The sequence below is a fragment of the Chiloscyllium plagiosum genome, unplaced genomic scaffold, assembly GCF_037043375.1.
Source record: "Chiloscyllium plagiosum isolate Xiang-an unplaced genomic scaffold, Cpla_swu_hap1 HiC_scaffold_5, whole genome shotgun sequence".
NCBI classification, from domain to species: domain Eukaryota; kingdom Metazoa; phylum Chordata; class Chondrichthyes; order Orectolobiformes; family Hemiscylliidae; genus Chiloscyllium; species Chiloscyllium plagiosum.
In genome coordinates, this window is record NW_028270143.1 from 81,608,073 (window position 1) to 81,629,736 (window position 21,664).

Consider the following 21,664-nt stretch of genomic DNA (forward strand, 5'->3'; position numbering starts at 1 on the left):
AGAAACGTTGATGTGAATGAAGTGATAAATGATGTATAGGGCAGTGAAGTGTACAGTACATAGGGAAACAATGCATTAGGATCAGCCAGAATTAGGGAATACGCCATTCTGTGACATACACAGTGCATGGATTTATGTCTAATATTTCTCTTTAAAAGTCCTCACATAGAAGGGTCCTGAAGCTTTCTCCCTCTCAAAGTTAAAAATCATACAACACCAGGTTATAGTCCAACAGGTTTAATTGGAAGATAGTGATCACCTGATGAAGGAGCGTCGCTCCGAAAGCTAGTGTGCTTCCAATTAAACCTGTTGGACTATAACCTGGTGTTGTGTGATTTTTAACTTTGTACACCCCAGTCCAACACCGGCATCTTCAAATCTCCCTCTCAATGTTGAGACACCCTGACCACTCCAGGTTTGGTCACAGCCTTTTTCTATTCCATTATGTAATTTTGTATTCCCAGCATGATGGAAGGTGACAGATAGCAGTCTTCAACCAGCAGCTTCCAGCCTTTGCTGTTATGTTTTGGTAAAGACTTGAGCATCCAGATGTCCCTCCTGATAGGCCTTCCCCTGAATCTCCCAGGCTTTGACCTTGCCCAGGTCCTCACTCTGCCTGTCTAATAGAGCATGAAGCTGTCCACCTTTCTCCCTCGCCTCTGACATATGAGGTGACCATGCCAGCTGTGGTCATACACACAGATATATATCATATATTCAAAGTGTGTGTGAGTGTGTGAGAGAGAGAGAGAGATTCAACGGATCTGAGAGATGCCATCTTGGTTGAGAAGTTCACAAATGTTGGATGCCAATATCTGTGTAAGAGAGCTGTGTAAGAGGTGACCATGCCAGCTGGTGGCCATAGACCTTACCTGGAGACACTGTCTGATGCTGAATACTAATATCCACCCTGAATTTCTTGTCAAGAATGCTCAAAGTCTATCTTGTTTAATGCAATTGGTAAGATAGGAAGCTGCAAATTTAATGAGGTGAATTGCAGTGTTTATATGTCATGTAGCAAGCTATAATCCCCCTAATCAACAACTTGCCCTGCTTAGCAAGTAACACGTCTCACTGCTCACAAATGCAGAAAAAAATGCAGCAAATTGCTCCCAATGGGCCTCGCTGGATTTCTCATTCTGATTCGGCCACAAATCTCAATATTGCCTGCAACAATCAGGATCCCATAAGATTCTGCCTTTGAACTGCAAAAACAATCTAAATAGTGGCATTCTTTACATTTGGGAACTGACAGCTTCCTGAATGCAGGCTCCATATAACTCTTTCCCATGTTGTCCCACTTGAACAAACTAATGGTCTCCGAAATTTGAAAGCAATTTCCAGCCAACAAATATAAAAATGGTAAAATTATTAGTTTTGCTGACCAGTCAAGAGGCTCTTTCTTGCCACCCACCCTTGAGTTTCTGGGCAGTGAAGGTTAGTTTTCAGAATAGTTCCTCGTTACTGAAAATGACAAATATCTGCTTCATTTTTAGCTAAAAAATTTTAATAGCAATTTTTTTGTTTACCATTTAGTCACTTTGTATTAAATATTCAACACATAATATCAATTCTGCACAATATTATGCAATGCAACCAATAAATTGAAATTGTTTTGCTGTGGAAATATTTTGGAATTTGTCTATGCAATGTTACATTGCTTAAGATTAACAGAGTTTTAAAATCTGCAAACACGCATTATTCTTTTGTTCACTGACATTTCGTGCTGATTACTGATTGTATATTGCAATCACTTTATTTTCCTGTTTATAATACTTAGCACTTTACAAGTTTCTCCAAGAAATTGCAGTTTCCTTTCTTTCTTAATCTATGGCACAGCTTTCCTCCCTTTTAGGATCAGAGCAGCTTTAGTTGTTTGGAGACAGGAAGAGGAAAAGACTCCATTCATATTTTCACAAACATATCCTACGTATCTTTATTCGCTATTTGCACCATTTTCTTCTTGGATGTAGAGGAAAGCCTATATTTTATGAAGTGTTGTTCCTTGCTTGATTTTGAAACAACAAAGACAGTATCAAGATAAACTGTATTGATGTACAAGTGTATACTAATTTTCAGTGCAAGTGTAATTCGTCTAGCTATTGTTATTGGCAGGAAATGGTGGTGGAGGGGCTCAGTACTGAACAGAGTCAGGCCTTTCCCTCCAGGAAGTGAGACTGAACAGTAAAGGATGGACTTGGGCTAGCTGTTGTACTGTAAAGTAGAGAATAGCAGAGACCTGTGCAAATCATCTGCCCATCCTGTCACTGCAGAGTGTAATTATAATTTGAGGCTGTATGTTCCTTATATCTTGGAAATGAGGCCTATCATTGCCAAAAGGTTTCATTCATAGACTCAGTATTAAAATGGTTTGCTCTGGCACTCTGAAATTCTTATATTAGTACCTATTCATAATCTATTTCTGTCAATTTTTAGAGGTTCTAATTAATTTGTAAGGCATAATATATACAAATATGAGTGATTTGTTCTGAAAGTCATATCACTCAACTGAGTACTCATTTTGTGCAAGGTTTTGACAAAGCGTTTCCGTCATCCATGTTTCCTTCTTCTCAGTTCACTTATGGAGTCTGTGATATCACTGGCAAAAACTACATTTTGTTGTTCATCCTTAATCCCACAAAACGCTGGTGCTCGACATTCTTAAATTACTGTAATCTACATGGTCTACATTCAAAGTGCTGTTAGGGAGGGAGCTCAGGATTTTGACCCAGAGAGAGTGCAGGCTGTTTGTAAAGAAGTTCCAATACATTGAACCAGTGACAGTGAAGGAATGGTAATATATTTGCAACTCAGGATGGTGTGTGACTTGAAGGGCAACCTGCAGGTTTTAGTGTTCCAAGCTACGCTTTGCAGTTCTGGTTGGTATATGACATGGGTTTAGAAAATGCTGCTGGAGAAGCCTTGGTGGGTTGCTGCAGTGTCTTTTAAAGATGGCCCAAACTGCTGACACCAAGTGATATTAAAAGAGGAATATTTAAGGCGATTGTGGTTGGATGGTTTTATGTTTAACTGAACTGTCTTTAATCTCTATTCACAGTACATTAAATATCAACCCAATTGACTTTTACGTTTGACCACTTGTGGAACATTGCACTGGAAGTAATGCCTGCTCCATTTTAGTAACTCTCAATCATATTCTCATTCATTTCTGGAGGAAATATTTAATAAAGTCTTGCAACTTCCTCCAATTCTGCATGGTATGAGCATGCTGGCTGAAACATAAAAAATATCATAGACATATGGACTTAATATTTAATTAATTGTGGATGAAAATAGGTATGTGTTGCTTATGTATATACCAGAAAACATGGAGGTGCTGGTGTTGGACTATGGTGGACAAAGTTAAAAATCACACAACAGTAGATTATTGCCCAACAGGTCTATTTGGAAGCACTTGCTTTCAGAGCGCTGCTTCTTCATCAGGTAGCCGATGCAGGAGTCGCGTTCTGAAAGCTATTCCATCTAAATAAACCTGTTGGACTATACTGTAACCTGGTGTTGTGTGATTTTTAACTTCATACCAGAAGAGACAGATTTTCTTTACTTTACAGAAAAATTAAATAGTTTCTAGAGAGACACAGATTTAATGGTAAAACCTGTCTGTTTTTATAGCCAGTAGCTGTGGTACTTTATGGAAGAAAGATCCTTTAACAGGCACCTGCTACCAAATCAACTATAATTCAGCTTTAACATGGCATGAAGCAAGAAGGAGTTGTCAGCAACAGAATTCAGACTTGCTGAGTGTGACAGAGCTGCATACACAGACATACCTCACAGGTAACAAATTATTGAACAAAAATGTTTTTCAAATGTTATTCTCAAGCAAAACAAAGATGCCATTACCCATGACTAGCAAGTTATTAATCTTATTGATTTTTTGCTGCAGGAATGGTCTCAAAAGCATCTATTATTAGTTTGTGAAAACCAAATCTTTCCAATACCTATATTTTTAGGTTGTATATGTCAGTGCTATTTCTTGTTTGAACATGGACTATATTTATGTTTAGAGCATTTATTTGTGTTAAATGAGATTAAAAATATGAGAAATAAAGATGAAACATTTATTTCTAATTCTCAGACTGTAAGGATTGTTGCTGAGGCAACTGTTGTTACTCTAATCTTGGTGAGTTGCTGCATTGCATCCTGTTGAGTGAACATACTGGACAAGTTTGAGCTCTGCAAAGACAGGCAGCATCAATAGGATGTTTAGCTCATATTTGAATTGGATTTCTAAAGAGGTCACTATCAGGCGGAGAAGGTTGTGTCTATGCATGCTTATCTGTATAGATCCAAAATAGACTCTTGTCAAAGTTTCATACAAGAAATTATTTGCAAAACTGAAAATATATAGATGTGAATCTAATTGTGTCACATCATTTGATAACAGGTTCAGAGTTAGGAAATTAGGGAGACTTGCAATTAGTGGTATGTAACGAGGTAATGTTCCCTACTCACCTGTATTTGGGCCTCAACTTTCACCATGACTATCAATGACTTGGATTCAGGAATGCATTCAAGTTTGTAGCTAAAAATAAGTTAGAAAACAGAGCACATTGTGTATTCCATCCTTATTCCAATTTATTTCCTTCTGGTGTTTTCGTCCATGGCTCTATTTCTTATATTTACCACAGAAAGAATGCAACAAAAGTTCATCAGAATAATTGTTAAAATAGCATATTGTTGTCATCTATGAAGGTATTGAGTCAACTGGGCCACTATTTACTAGAGTTTAAAAGAATGAAAGGGAGTCTCATGAAATGTGTAAAATTTCAACAGAGCCAGACAGACTGGTTGCAATGATAATGTTTCCCTATGAGACCATGAGGCTCAGCACAAGGGGAGAAAGTGAGGTCTGCAGATGCTGGAGATCAAAGTTGAAACTTTATTGCTGGAACAGCACAGCAGGTCAGGCAGCATCCAGGGAACAGGAGATTCGACGTTTCGGGCACAGGCCCTTCTTCAGGAATGAGCAGAGAGTGTTCAGCAGGAGAAGATAAAAGGTAGGGAGGAGGGACTTGGAGGAGGGGCGTTGGAAATGTGATAGGTGGAAAGAGGTCAAGGTGAGGGTGATAGGTCGGAGTAGGATGGAGGCGGAGAGGTCAAGAAGAAGACTGCAGGTCAGGAAGGCGGTGCCGGGCTGGAGGGATCCGGCTGAGACAAGGTGGGGGGAGGGGGGATGAAGAAACTGGTGAAGTCCAAGTTCATCCCCTGCGGTTGGAGGGTTCCCAGTCGGAAGATAAGACGCTCCTCCTCCGACCGTCGGGTTGTTGTGGTTTGGCGGTGGATGAGTCCAATGACCTGCATATCCTCGGTGGAGTGGGAGGGGGAGTTGAAATGCTGTGCCACAGGTTGGTTGGGTTGGTTCGTCCGGGTGGCCCAGAGGTGCTCTCTGAATCGCTCCGCAAGTAGGCGGCCTGTCTCCCCAATATAGAGGAGGCCACACCGGCTGCAGCGGATGCAGTAGATGATGTGGGTGGAGGTGCAGGTGAATCTGTGGCGGATATGGAAGTTTCCCTTGGGGCCTTGGAGAGAAGTGAGGGGGGAGGTGTGGGCGCAAGTGTTGCACCTCCTGCGGTTGCAAGGGAAGGTGCCGGGAGTGGAGGTTGGGTCGGTGGGGGGTGTGGATCTGACAAGGGAGTCGCGGAGGGAGTGGTCTCTACGGAAAGCTGATAGGGGAGGGGAGGGAAATATATCCTTGGTGCTGGGGTCTGTTTGGAGGTGGCGGAAGTGACGGCGGATGATGCGCTGTACATGGAGATTGGTGGGGTGGTAGGTGAGGACCAGTGGGGTTCTGTCCTGGTGGCAGTTGGAGGGGCGGGGCTCAAGGGCGGAGGAGCGGGAAGTGGAGGAGATGTGGTGGAGGGCACCGTCGACCACGTCGGGGGGGAAATTGCGGTCCTTGAAGAAGGAGGCCATCTGTGTTGTACGTATTTTGAACTGGTCCTCCTGGGAGCAGATGCGGCGGAGACGAAGGAATTGGGAGAATGGGATGGCGTTTTTACAGGGGGCAGGATGGGAGGAGGTGTAGTCCAGGTAGCTGTGGGAGTCGGTTGGTTTGTAGTAGATGTCCGTGTTGATTCGGTCGCCTGAGATAGAAACAGAAAGGTCTAGGAAGGGGAGGGAGGAGTCCGAGACTGTCCAGGTGAATTTGAGGTCGGGGTGGAAGGTGTTAGTGTAGTGGATGAACTGTTCAACCTCCTCGTGGGAGCACGAGGTAGCGCCGATACAGTCATCAATGTAGCGAAGAAAAAGATGGGGGGTGGGTCATGGTCTCAAGAAATGGGGTGGATCACTTAGGACTGAGTTGAGGAGAAATGTCTTTGCTCAGAGAGTGGTGCCAGGTCATTGTACATCTGTAACAAAAAAGATAGTTTTCTGGACACTAATGGTGACAAGGGTTTGGCATTGAGATAGAGGATGAATCATTGTTGTAGGAGCGATGGGATGAATGGCCTACTGCTGCTCCTATTTTACAGTTTCTATGTTTATATATTTTAAGGTTTTAAACTTGACACTTGCAACAAAGTTTCAGTTGGCACTTTACATTCTACCATCAATTAATGGGAACTCACCAATACTCTGCGCCAGTATCGTAACTTTCACAAAGTCTTCATCACCCATCACCCTGCACTCACTGACCAAATTGGCTCCTGGGTCAACAAATCATGACTCATCTTTGTTTCCAAATCCTTCCATGTTCTTTGATCTCCTTATCTCTGTAATCTCCTTTACTCCACAATTCCCTGAGATATCTGCACCTCTTCCAATTCTGGTCTCTTGTCCATCCCCAATTTTAGTTGAGCCATCCTTGATGTCCATGCCTTCCACTGCCTATGCCCTATGTTCTGCAATTCCCTCCCAAAGACTTTTCTGCTTCTCCATCATTCTTTCCTACTTCTGAGTCAAATGTAGACAGGCAGGAGGCTGGAAGAACTCAGCCAGCCAGACAGCATCAGGAGGTGGAGAAGTTGACGTTTTGGGTGTAACCCTTCATCAGGACTGAGGGTGGGTGTAAGGGGAGCTTTAGATAAAGAAGGTGGCGAGGGACTGGGGATAGGTGAAGACAGTTGGAGGGTACGACCTGGTTGGTCAAGGGGAGGAATGAATCTGGTTGGTGGCAGGGAGCAGTGGAATGGAGGGGGAGGGGCTAGGAAGGGAGTCAGGGGATGGGGAGAGAGGTTATTTGAAATTGGAGAACTCAATGTTGAGTCATCCGGGTTGTAGGGTGCTCAAGCCGCAGATAAAGTGTTGTTCCTCTGAGTCAAATGTAGCCACAATAAGTATCAGAGGAGATATCTATCAATCTCAGTTCTCAGCTGCGTTATCTTCTCCTTTGAAGAAAGAAGTTAAAAATCACAAAACACAGAGGCAGTGCCTTGAAAGCTCGTGCTTCCAAATTTCAAATGGACTATAACCTGGTGTTGTGTGCTTTTTAACTTTGTCCAAGCCAGTCCAACACCGGCACCTCCAAATCTTGAAGGAAGAAAGTAGAGGGTTCAGAGTCTGATAAGAGATTAGGTGAAAGGGAGAAGTAGTGGAGTGTGACTGAGAGACTAAGATGTTAAAATGAAATGAAGACCTGTGTTGGCCTCATGTATTGGCTGTTCAGATAGTGATATGAAGTATCTACAGAGAGTGAGGAAAGAGTGAATCAGCAAGGAGTGCCACTTGAATGTTTTACAAGTTACATCCACATTTATTTTGAAGGGAATGAGTATAAAAATAGGGAGGACTTGCTAAAACTGTACAAGACATTAGTTGGACCACAGCTGAAATACTGTGAACAGTTGGTCCCCTTATATAAGCAATGATCTACTGTACTGGAGACAGGCCAGAGAAGGTTCACTGGTTGATGCCAAGTAGATGAGGATGTCTTTTGAAGAGTGGTGAGTAGATTGGGCCTGTACTCATTGGAGATGCTAATTTCATAGCTTGGTTAAAATAATCTCACAATAAAGCCCATTAAACTGCAAATTGATTATGATCTCCCCTGTCCAAGGGAATAAATTGAATTAAAATCTACCTGTGTGTCTCATGATGGCTATTCGGTGAAAGGAATCCAATTACACATTCATTTAGTTCTTAAATTTCCAACCATCATTTCTGTGTATATTTTACCAATTCCTTATAAATAATGTGAGGAAGTTTCCTTAATAAAAAGAAGAACATGCATTTATACAGTGTCTTTTATGACCTCTTGAGGTATCATATTGTTTTGCATCCAATGAAGTATTATTGAAATGTAATTATTTCTCTTTAAAATTCATCTACTTAGCTTGTATGTTTTGGTGGCAAGTCATGGGTATTACGAATTGCATATTTTACAATTAATAACTTGCACATAGTATCGACATTAAAAAAAACAAAACCACTTATTTAATTAAATAATATACAGCCCAGAACTCTTGCTGTTAATATAGTGTGCACTATTTGATAAGTTTCTGCACATCAGATCTGTGAACAAAGTTAGACCATAGAAGAGAGTCGTAGAGTCATAGAGTCCTACAGTACGGAGACAGGCTCTTTGGCCCAACCTGGTCCATGCTGACCAAAAGGTCCATCAATGCTAAACCCATTTCCCTCCACTTGGCCCACATTCTTTTAAACCTTTCCTATCCATGTATTTGTCCAAATGCCTTTTCAATTTTGTTAATGTACACACCTCAACCACTTATGCTGGCATCTTATTCTACATGCATACCACCCTCTGTGTAAAGAAAAAGTCCCTCAGGTTCCCTTTTATTTTTGCCCCTCTAACCTTAAATTGATGCCCTCTTGTCCCCAATTCCCCAACCCTGGGAAAAAAAACTGAGCGGCATTCACCCTAATTGGTGTTAGGTTCTATGCTGTTTCTCATATATAGCCTAATGACCTTGGTGTACAAAGCACAACTTAAAAATTTGTTTCAATCCAAAACTTGGAAGTATTGTTAACTCTAAGGAGTATCATGTAGAAACTTCAAATACACATTGACAAAATGAAGGAATAGGCAAGTAGTAGATGGAGTATTGCATCCAGTTCTGGGCATCACATTTCAGGGAGGCTGTGAAGAAACTGGAGAGAGTGCAGGATAGATACACTGGAATGGTTGAAAGGAAAAAGAACTCAAGTTACATAGATAGATTGGAAAGGTTGGGGAACCTTTCCTTGGAGAAAAGAAGGTTGAGGGGGGATTTGATAGATTCAAAACCATGTGGAGGAAAAGCGGAGTAGATGGGAAAAACTACACCCATTGGTGGAAGAATCAAGAACAAGGGATCCCTGAAGTAATGACAACATAGGAGAAAGCTTTTTAACATTGTGAGTGGTAAGGATCTGGAATGCCTTAAAGTGTGATGGTGGTGGCTTCACTAAAGGCAACCAAGGGGAAAGTGGGTCATCAGCTGAAAAAGAATAACTTGTGCATCTGAGGAGAGAAGGTCAGGCAGTAACACTTAGTGAATTTCACCTCGGAAAGCCTGTACAGAATGGGCTTAATGACTTCCTTTTGTTTTGTAATCATTCCTGTATCCAATTCTGGGCATTTGTAATGCTAAAAGCTCAAATGTCCCAATATTGATGACACCAACTTCCTTAAGATTTTGGCAGCAAGTTTCATTTCATGAAATTGCTTCCAGCCAACTTCCAATGACCTGTGACCTCACTTATTGGATTGCTGTTGACCCTTCTGTGTCTCCTGTCATGTTGAGCTTGGCCCTTGTCACTCTCATTCTTCTGTGTGCCATTTCTTCTTAGCTTTGGGTTAGTTAATACTAATTTAAGCTGTTCTTCTTTCCTCTGCAGTTCTATGTGTTAAGATCTACCATTTGGTTACAACTCTGAGAGTTTGTGTAAACATTTGTCATTTCCTGTTTTCAGCTTTGTTTGAGGAATATAAATTTCAATGCACACATAACTGCATTGTTCGTTAAGGGAATGTATTCAATTTCACTAATACTAATAATCAATCATTTCTTCCTTTGGCTGCTACAGGCCCTACTTTGACTAAGGTTCTAATTCTGCAGACCCTCGCCTTGTTTTAGGAAATCAATTGTCCCAAAATATGAGAATAAGATGATGTTATTAGTAACTGTTCTGAGCAATGCATTTATCTTTCATTTAGGACTGATGAATAATATTGGGACATCACTTTGGATAGGACTAAACAGCCTGGATCTTGACAGAGGTTGGCAATGGAGTGATCAAAGTCCCTTCAGATACTTGAATTGGGCTCCTGGTAAGTAATAGAAATGTTTCAGTATGTAATGAAATGGAAATAAAAATAATAACTAATTCTTGAGCTGATTGCCTGTGCCCTAGAATTCCTGGGCTCCAACGTCACAAACGTTGCATTCATAGCGAGCATCACTAGATTTGCGCACCATATCAATTAGATCACAAGTCTTGGTTTGGATTAGCACCATTTGTGGACACACAGGTAAGTTGATATTTCAGAACAAGCAACATGCAATGAAATTTGAACATAAGGGTATGTGGATTTTAAGGTGGGTGGATTAGGGGATTTTGGTAAACTATTACCATTTACCATAATCATTCATCTGCAACAGAACACAACTTGTGGAAGTTGGACATGTGAACAAAGAAAGTTTACAGCCCAGGAACAGGCCCTTCGGTCCTCCAAGCCTGAGCCAATCCAAATCTACTGTCTAAACCTGCCACCCAATTCCTAAGCATCTGTAACCTTCTGCTCCCCACCTACCCATGCATCTGTCCAGATGCATCTTAATTGAATCTACCATGCCTGCCTCTACCACCTCTGCTGGCAATGCATTCCAGATGCCTACCACCCTTTGTGTGAAGTACTTGCCGTGTCCATCCCCCTTAAACTTTCCTCCTCTCACCTTGAAAGCGTGATCTCTCATTATTGAATCCTTCACACTGGGAAAAAGCTTGTCTCTATCCATCCTGTCTATATCCTTCATGATTTTGTAAACCCCAGTCAGATCCCCCCCCCCCCCCCAATATCCTTTTTTCTAATGAAAATAAACCTAACCTACTCAACCTCTCTTCATAGCTAACATCTTCCATACCAGGCAACATCCTCATAAACCTTCTCTGCACCCTCTCCAAAGCGTCCACATCCTTTTGGTAATGTGACACCCAGAACTGTACATAGTATTCTAAATCTGGCCGATTTTCACATGTCTTGCCAGCTCTTATACTCAATACCACATCCAATGAAGGCAAGCATACTATATGCCTTCTTGATCACTCTATCCACCTGTGCAGCAACCTTCAGGGTACAATGGACCTGCACTCCCAGATCTCTCTGCCCATCAACTTTTCCCAAGACTCTTCCATTCATTGTATAATTCGCCCTAGAATTAGTTTTGCCTAAATGTATCACCTCACATTTGTCTGGATTGAAATCCATCTGCCACTTTTCTGCCCAACTCTCCAGTCTATCAATATCCTCCTGTATTCTATGACAGTCCCTTATGCTTTCTGCTACTCCAACAATCTTCGTGTCATCTACAAACTTGCTGATCTTACCAACAGTGCCCTCTTCCAGATCAGAGTAGAGTGTGTAGAGTGATATGGAAATCCTGGAGTTTTGGTCTGTCATTCATGGTTCAGATAGAGGCTGTGATATGCTGTACTCTTCCCTAGACCTGCGAATTATTGAAATCAGTGCAAATTTTAACATGCCCATCACATACCCTTATTAAAATTCATAAAATGTTATAACTTGTCCAATCGTAGTTGCAGCAGTGCTGAGATCAATCACATTTGAGAAACAACAAAATAGCTCTGAAAGATTAATTTTATGTTCATGCAGTGTCGTTACAAAATTGACTTATTAATCAGTTCATCACTTTGCAAGTCAGCTCATTAAGAGCTGACAGGCGACCAAGGTCAAGTATCTTTAAGAGACAAAAGAAACTGCAGATGCTGGAATTCAAAGTAGACAGGCAGGAGGCTGGAAGAACACAGCATCAGGAGGTTATGAAGTCTACATTATGGATATAATCCTTCTTCAGGACTGGGGGAAACTGCAGATAAAGGGGGTTGCAGGGGCAGGGTGGTGAAGTAGGGATAAGTGAAGACAGGTAGTGGGTACAACCTGGTTGCTCAATGGGAGGAATGATTCTGTTAGGTGACAGGGAGCAGTGGAAGGAAAGGGGAAGAGCTGGGAAGGGAGTCAGGGGATGGGAACGGGAGGTTATTTGAAATTAAAGAACTCAATGTTGAGTCCTCTGGGCTGTAGGCTGCCCAAGCGAAAGATGAGATATTGTTCACCAATTTGTGGTTTGGTGGCTGGGTGCCTTTCAGATATTTGGTTCTTAAAGTCTACCATTCAAGAAAGTAAGTTTATTTTTATTTTTCTTCTGGAGTTTGGGTCATAGGAAGAGGGAGGAGTGAGGCAAGAATGGGGATTGGTTTACAGAAGCTCACTTTTTCTCATCTGTGGCTCCAGTTGCCCCAAATTGGGGAAAGTTCCTAATGCCATGAATAACTTTAATAAGACTTCCCGATCTTTAAATTCATTGAAGTATGGGCCGAAATTAATTTTCTTTCTTTCCCTACCTATAACTCTGTAAACTTGGATGCAAACCTTTTGTGATTCATGCACAAGAACTTCTAATCCTAATATCCAGCAGCTTTCTTCAGTCTTTTTCCATTTAAATAATATTGACCTTGTATATTCTTCCCATTGAAGTGCACAAGCTCATTTTTTTCACATGATAGCCCATTTGTTGAATTTTTGCCTTTTCATTTAACCAGTCTATATCTATCTATGGATTCTTTGCATTGTCCTTACCTCGTGCCTTCTCATCTATGTTTGTGTCATATGCAAACCTTTTGATGGTGCATTAACTTTGTTTTTCTTTCTTTGCAAACTCAAGGATATCCATCATCTGAACCAGAGCATGCATGCGTGGTTATGAATCCTTTAATGGGAGCAAAGTGGGAAAACAATGCTTGTTCTCTGAAACTGGGATATATTTGTCAGAATGATATTGGAAACAGAAATTCTTCTAAAGCTGTTGAAGGTTAGTCCTTCTGTGTATAACCATTTGAAACTGATACTGTTTGAACACAGAACAACAAATTTCACATGGATAGATGTTTTTACGATCTTGCTTTAATTGAGTTAAGAATTCCTGCTTATGTTAGTGTATTGGTCGGGAAGCTTTCTTTTTAGAACATATTTTAGGTTTATCTCACAAAACCAAACAGAGGTAATTTTTATTAGCATTTTCATATTTCAGCCTGACTTTTCCTCTGAAATGTTATAACCTTGCTGGAAGATTCATAAAGCTACCACAGAAACAATATAAATGGCTGAATAAGAGGATATGCCATTTCTCCTGGAGCTCTGCTGGTCATCTGCCAGTATAACATCAGGAGACTGGGAGATACCAACATCATTATAAATAACTAAACAGAACTTCTCCTCACAATGGTTTATTTATTTTATTCATCCCTGAAGTATGAGTGTCACTGGCAAGGCCAATATTTACTATCCATCCCTAATTAACCTTCAGGAGTTGGTAGTTAGCCACTTTATTGAAACATTGCTTAGCACCTTACACCAAGAGTACAATGAAGAAATTACATGATTTTGACCCAACAATTGTGAGGGAATGCTAATGTTGTTTTGGGATGGCACATGGTTTGGTGGGAAACTTGCAAGTGATGACATTCCCATGAGACCACTGCCCTTGTCCACCTAGATTGTAGAAGTCTTGGGTTTGAAAGGTGCTATTGAACGAGCCCTAGCAAGTGGCTGCAGTACATTTTGTAGGTGATATAGCTTGGTGTCATTATGCACTAGTGGCAGAGGGAATGTGTAAGAGAAGGAATAAGATGTTGATTGAATGGGATTCTTTGACTTGCATGATGTGAAGCTGTCTAGGTTTTGTTGAAGCTGCATGCTCCACTAAGTGGAGATTTTTCCATCACACTCTTGATTTGCACCTTCTAAATGGTGACTGGACTTTGGGCAAGCAGGAGGTGAGTTAATTTCAGCAGAAGTCTCTCTGATCTGGCCTTATGCCCAAAATATTTGAGTGATTGAACTATTTAAGTTTCTGGCCAGTGGTAACATCATAGAATATTGATTGTGTGGTATTAACTCTAATTCTAAACCGATTAGAATAGGTAAAGGGACAGTTGGGAAGTGAGAGATCTTTAAACATGAAATAATGAGAGTTCAGAGACAGTATGCTCCTGTTAGTGTTAAGGGCAAGGCTGGTAGGGTAGGGAATGCTGGATGATTGGAAAAATTGAGGCTCTGGTCAAGAAAAAGGTATAGACAGTGGATCAAGTGAATCCCTCGGAGTATAAGGGTAGCAGGAATATATACTGAAGAAGGAACTCAAGAGAACAAAAAGGGCAAATAGTGTTAAAGGGATTCTATAAATACATTAAGGGAAAAAGACAGTGAGTAGGAAGAGAATAGGGCCCCTTAAAGATCTAAGTGGCTTTCTATGTATGGAACCACAGGAGATGGGTGAGATATTAAATGAATATTTCACTTCAGCATTTACTGTGGAGAAGGATATGGAAGCTAAGGAACTTGGGGAAATAAATAGGTATTGAAAAAAGTTCATATTATAGAAGAGGAGATGCTGGATGTCTTAAAACGCATAAAGGTGAATAAATCCTCAGGACCTGATCAGTTGTTTCCCAGAACTTTGTGGGAAGCTCAGAAAGTGATTGCTGGGCCCCTTGCTGAGATATTTGTATGATGGATGGCCACAGGTGAAGTGGCGAACAGAATCTGCAGCTGTAAGAAGTAAAATGTTGTGGTTTGAAATGTTCAGAATTATATAGTGGTCTCAAATTCTATAAACTTATAACAGCTTGCATAAATCATTGCTCCCTCCTGTTGTACAAGCTCAGAACATAATAGAATGTACTCAATGCACGTTGCGCAGCTTTGTATTTCACATCTGTAGGAACCCAGCTCTGCAGAATTTCACTGACTGGTATTTAATAATAGATGACATACTTGACTGGTCATAATTTCTACAAATTTGATCTACATATTGATTTTGAAACAGTTTTTAAAAAACATTGTACCTCTCAAAATCTATTTTCTTGTGCTTCAAGTACATCTCTCAAGACATAACTACTGATTTTTATTCTTATTTTTATTTTTTTTATCACTTGTGGGATATGGATGTTGATAGCTGGGCCAGCATTTATTGCCTGTCCCTAGCTGCCCTTGAAAAGGTGGTGGTGAGCTGCTTTCTTGAACTGCTGCAATCCATTTGCTGCGGGTTGACCCACAATGTCCTTAGGAGGAAATTCCAAATGGACTGAGATGCCTCAAGGTGACCTTTCTCAATAGATATTAGAAAAAGATACATTACATGTACCAAAAGTAGAAGTGCATTTTGTTTAAATTGATTATAGTTTTCTTGGATATTGTACATAGAATACATCCTTCCTTATTGACTTGATCCATATAGAGGCAGACACTTTACTTATTCGGATTCTCTTTGTTGCAAAACTGACATCATTTTATGTTATTGGTTTATGTTGTTCCTTATTGCTTGAGTTATAGCTTTCCTATGGGATATGTGTCATGTTCTGTTTCCTTTCTCTAGTGCTGAGTATTTCAGGTACCTAGACAACAGACTGACAGAATGGTAAACAAGACACAGAGCCATATTGCTTCACTGAATGGGAGTCCATTTGACCCATCTTAATTGTGCAGGTTGTTTGCTAGAGCACCTCAAACCAAAGCTACACTTGTTCATCTTCCTTAAAAATCCTCCTTCTTGTGCTTCAAGTACTCTTTCAATTTTTGTCAAAACAAACTATAGCTTCTGCCTCAAGCTTGACAAACCAACTGATGCTCCAACAACTGACATGTAAAGAAATCTCCTTACCTCTTCATCCTTTTGGTAATGATTTTAAATTGATGATCCCTTTTTGTTAAAACTCAAATCCAGGAGTAATTTTAGTTACCCTATTTTCTCCTTTCAATATCTTGATCTCTTCTCATATCTGCAGTTTGTCATTTCTGGTATTATTTGAGTCAATCTATATTGTTTATATTCTACACTTCGGAAAGTAGGTCACCTATGTTACACAAAGCACTCTAGTTGCAACTTTAGCAATATTTAGAATTGTTGCAAGATCAGCTAGTAATCAACAATTCTGAATTAATTGAGTTTGCTAAGGACAAAGGAAGGAAACAGGAATATAGATAATACAAAGCATGTGATCAACAAATGGAGGCAGGGAATACAAGGCAAGGATTCCCTAATGCTGACTACAACATAAATGTCAATATTTTGGAGAATCTTGGCTCATATCTATATTGAATCACATCCAAGTCATTATAAGTAACCTCTGAATTAGCTACATGTTCTTTTCTTAAGAAGGGATATAATTTCATTGAAAAGTTCATTGAAGGTTTAACTCAACTGATTCCTAGAATGAAGTGATTGTCTTATGAGGAAATGTTGGATAGGCTATGCCTGTGTTCAATGGAGTTTTGTTGACTGAAAGGTGACATTATTGAAACATCGTTCTTGAGGGAACTGGATAGGATGGATGCTGAGAAGGTGTTTCTTCTTGTGAGGGAGTCTACAACAAAGAACACACTGTCAAGATTAGGCATCTCCCATTTATGTTGGAGATGGATATGCTTTTTTTTGCTCAGAGAGACATTAGTCTGTGCAATCCACTTCCCCAGGAGGCTGGCCTGGGTCATTGAATACTGAATATTGAAGGCTGACTTTAGCTGGTGTTGATCAACAAGAGAAGCAAAAGTTATGGATAGCATACAGGAAAGTGGAGTTGAGGCCACAATCAAATCAGTCATGATCTTATTGAATTGCAGAACAAGCTTGAGGGTCTGAATGGTCTACTCCTCCTCTGAGATCCTGCGCTTTTCATTCACATCCTGCTTTTCATCTAAACAGAATACATGGAAACATCTAATTATATGTTATAAGTTGTTTTTCTGGAAAGTTCTCCAGCTTGGGAATTCAACAGCATTATATCCATTTGATGGAGTTCTACTCGAAGTGTCACGATGGCAATTGTGGGTTTAGATTAATTTTGACAAGGTTTAGAGGAATGATGCGATTCCATTGGGAGGGAGCAATGATTTATACAATCTAGCTCTAAACAAAAGAAGGAAGAGCAACAAGCTGCAGCACAAATTACAGAACTATTTTAATGATTTACATATGTCATGTAGGAGCTGAATTATGCTATTCAGGCTATCCTGTCTGCCCTCCCAATGAAATCATGGTTTATCTGATTATCTGTAACTCCACTTTCCTGCCTTTTCCCCAAAACACTTCATACCATTACTGATTAAAAACTTGTCTATCTTGGCCTTAAATATACAAAATTACCCAACAGCCTCAACAGCTCTCCACTGTAAAGAATTTCACTATCAAGTCCCGTGTAGTTTTGGCCTAGTTTGAGGAATCCTCGAACTTGTGTGTGAAAAACTCACACTGAACTGCTTATTGTAATGCCATCTTCTCTGAGAGAAGAAATTTCCCTTCATCTGGGTCTTAAATAAGTGACCCCTTATTCTGATATTATGGCCTCTGAATCTAGAGTTTCACACAAGGTGAAACATTCTCTGCATTTACTCAGTCATGTCCCTTAAAAATCTTGAATGCCACCTCTTATTGTTGCCACTTATTCTTCTAAACTCCAAAGAGTACAGGCCTAACCGATTCAACCTTACATCAAAGAACACTCCTTCCTTACCTGGTGTCAGCATAGAGAATCTTTTTTGGACTATCTCCGATGCCATATATCTTTTCTTGGATAAGTGTCCCAAAACTGTGCATAGTCTTCCAGCAACGGTCCAACTAGTGCCTTGTATAGTTTTATGAAGATTTCCCTATTTTTATACATCATTACCTTTGAAATAAGGTGATTATAAATTGAAGATTCAAAGTATATCACTTATATTGTGGAAATTTGCAAGATTTTGAGATTAAAGATCATTCAAATGACTATGTGTTTTTCATCAACACTAACAGAGATATTAGTGAGAGCTGTTGTAAAGGGGATCAAATGGCCACACTTCTTTCGAAATACACATTGCCATTAAAACTGAGCCCAACTGCATGAATTGCTAAGTTCATGAATTCAGATAATGGCTGTGAATTTGGAGTACCACGATATAATGGCATTCTGCTTTTGCTTATGGCTTCCTTGAGTATCACATTAATGAATAGGCTAGCAATGTCCACTGATCACATGGTCACAGCTTTGCTTTAGGTTCTGTATGGTTTTGGCCTAGTTTGAGGAATCCTCCATCTTGTATGTGAAAAACTCACACAGAACTGTTTATTGTAACTCATTCAACCATTTGGAAAATTCATGTTGTGCAGAACAATCATAGATAAAATGGAATACAAGGGATCTTGTGTGGTCTTAGGCCACCCATTCATATGTGGATACATACATACCATGAGAACAAATCATATTATCCAATTTTTTCATCAGCTTCCATGAGAAACATACATTTGATAGAATTGTTCTGAACCTCCTACCTCTTACATATTTCCAGAAATTGGGATAAGTCATTAAAAGAAAGGAATTGAGGACACATTAATCATACGGTGAAGGCATACAGGCAGTTACTAGTTCAGCAAATTTTTGAGGGCATTAAATAGAAATTAGAACAAATCAAGCACATAATTAATAAAGAAAATCAAGAGAATTAGAATTTTTCTGCGCCTTTCATAAACTTTAGGTGTGCCAGAGCACTTTACTACCCCATATTGATATAGCACCTTTAATATTATAAGTAGTCAATGTTGTAATGTCCTAAATGCAGCAGCTAATCTCATAAACAGGAGTTTGATTAAAAAAAATTGTACTTAATAATTGATATCAGTTAAAAGATATGTATAAAGCAGGATAGTGGAGAACTATCCTCATTTTCTTCAAAATGGTGATGTTGGACTTTTGTATGCACACCTGAGAGAGCAGACATACCTAAGTTAATGTCTCATGATAACTGGTGAACTTGATTCTGTAATATTGTCTGCAGTTTTGATCATGGTCTCAAAATGGATTGAGATAGATTAGAAAGCATTCATAGGAGGAGAACCCAGGGTGAGTACAGGCTTTAGGGGACTAAGGTATGAAGAAATGCTCAAGATGCAGAATTAATTTTGACAGAAAAAATGAAAAGGAAACTAAGCAAAATCTTCGAGTAAAAATGTATCAACTTGCTGTTTGCAAGCTATTTAATTTGGGTAGTAACTATGGGACTAGAGTGCACATTAGTATACAAGATTACCAAAGTCATGTGCCAGTTTTTGGCTTAACTCCTCACCTTTGCAACAGCAACTGGATTTCTGCGAGGCCTTTGAAATATTTAAAAGGTTTCTTTGTTATTAGATAAATACAAGTGTTACTTTTTCTAATAGAGTAATTCCCTAGTGGTAGGGGAAGGAGCATAAAGGCTATTTTCGATCCAATCCATATGGAGTGATGACCCACTGTGTCCAAATAGTACAAGTGGAATACATCCCTCCTGAGCTTTTTAATGAAGTGATATTCATTGTTCAACTTCTGTTCATAATTCTGTTAAGTTTTGAGAGTACTTGTGTTTAAAAGGAACTACAGATTTCTCTGCACATTTATGTCCTTACTTTCTTTTTCGTGTTTATTTCCCTACCTTGTAAAAAACCGCTCACCAAAAGTGTCAAATATTTGTGAGTCCCTCCATACTGATTCAGTAAACAACTGAGATCAATCCATTTCACATTTAAAACTTGAATATGTCTTGTTTCCTGATAAGTTGATTTCAGAAAGAGATACCCAAGCCAAACCTTTCCCTCCATTGTATTAGAATATTGAGGCCAATAGAATTCCCTAAATACCACTAAATCCAGGACCATCCCGTTTAATATAGATTGTGGATTGAAACTGAAATTCAAAATTTAAACTCACTGAATCATTGGAAATCTCTCTCTTTTCTCATAAATCTTGTTCTATCATTAATGTAGAATAAATACAACCCAACTCTGCAGGTGTTTGTTTGATTGTTTCCACACTTATAGACATTACCGCTGATAATCTATTCATGTGGGGCCTGTGCTGGCTTATGAATAGTTCCTGTACCCTCAAGGATAAAATCACCTGCTTCATGCCAACACAAAGCAAATTAATAATGTATACAATAAGATCAGTGGTGTGAGTGGCTGACAAAAATATGGATTCAATGAAAGTGCCTTTGAACTCAATGCCTTTGTTGTGCAATGACTTGTGTTGGACTTAAACTAAATTTGAATTTGTCTTTCAGTGAACAATGCACCCATTTCATGCCCAAAGGGATGGCAGTCATATGCAGGTTATTGTTACATCCTATGCAGAGATCGCAAGACATGGCAAAAGTCTTTGGCTGCCTGTCGAAAGGAGGAAGGAGACTTGGTTAGCATTCATAATATTGAAGAACATAGCTTTATCATTACCCAGCTTGGATATTGTGAGTACTAAATACTGTAACTTTGATTTTCTACAGCAAGTATATATTTGAGAGGAATTAGAAGAAACAATTGCTCCCTTTATTATTTAATGGGCATAAATTGAGAGATTGAGACGTAGATGTCCACAGTATAGAAAAAGATCCTTCAGCCCACAGAGAATGTTCTGGTCAAAAGAAGTACTTATCTATTCTAAACCCATTTTCCCAGCACTTGACCTATTGCCTTGTACGCCTTGGTGTCACAAGTGCACATCTAACAACTTGCTAAATGTTATGGAAGTTTCTGCTTTTACCATCCTTTCAGCCAGAGAATTCCAGAATCCTATCACCCTCTGGGTGAAAAAGATGTTTACTCATATCCCCTCTCAAATTCCAGCCCCTTATCCTAAAACTATGACCATTGGTCATTGGTCCCTTTAAAAGATCCATCCTGACCACGAGTTGATGTAAATGTTCAGCTATAATCATATTAAATAGGAACGAAATGGACTTCTCTGCTCCTGTTTCTTTTTATCTTATAAGATGATATTTGAACTTCAACTGTTTCATCTTTTCTCCTTTATTCACCGTGACATTTATGCACCTACTGATTTGCTTAACCTCATCATCACCTATAGCTCTGATGCCATTGGGCCCTCTAAAATGATTACTGACTCTCACCCTGGCCATTGTGACCATCAATCTCGCTGACTTAAATAGATAGATATGGCAGACAAGTCTGGGAGAAGGATATGTTCCAAGTGAATGACGCACTATCCTTAACCAGTAAGCTTCCGAGCAAGAGCAGCAGCTTGTTAACTTTTGACTGGTGCTTTTCTCAGTGCATTGTAGACTTCAAATTTGAAATACGGCCTTGTGAGAAGCTGCCAGTCAGAGGCTGGAGCCTCAGGTCTGCGAAATTGTCAGTAGCAGCCTCATCATTGGGGATGCGAAAGGGAGTTGAGAAGTTTTATTTCCTTCAGGTTATATGGGGTAGGATTCATAGGAAGAAGGGAATCAGGGCGATTGAAGGAAAAGGCAGGGGTTTTAATTTCAAGGGTCACCCCTGCGGCTTCATTGTGCTCAATTAGCTCCAAGTTGAAGCAAATGGAGGTCTATCCCAAACCTGACAGGAAGGGCTACTTGGGTTCCCAATCAGGAAATGAGTCACTTTTATTGCCTGCTGAGAAGGCAGGTAAATCTGGCAGATGGTGAATTGTGGTCTTCAGG

At 39.9% G+C, this 21,664-nt stretch overlaps 1 protein-coding gene across 1 annotated transcript in view; it reads left to right on the forward strand.

The window, feature by feature from the left end:
- Nucleotides 1-21,664, forward strand: part of mrc1a (mannose receptor, C type 1a) — a 152,680-nt gene that overhangs the window by 27,250 nt on the left and 103,766 nt on the right. Inside the window, exons 4-7 of the mRNA XM_043690393.2 lie at nucleotides 3,634-3,798; nucleotides 10,124-10,237; nucleotides 12,870-13,016; nucleotides 20,273-20,455. Coding sequence (XP_043546328.2) covers nucleotides 3,634-3,798; nucleotides 10,124-10,237; nucleotides 12,870-13,016; nucleotides 20,273-20,455 — 609 coding nt within the window. The remainder of the gene's footprint in view (nucleotides 1-3,633; nucleotides 3,799-10,123; nucleotides 10,238-12,869; nucleotides 13,017-20,272; nucleotides 20,456-21,664) is intronic.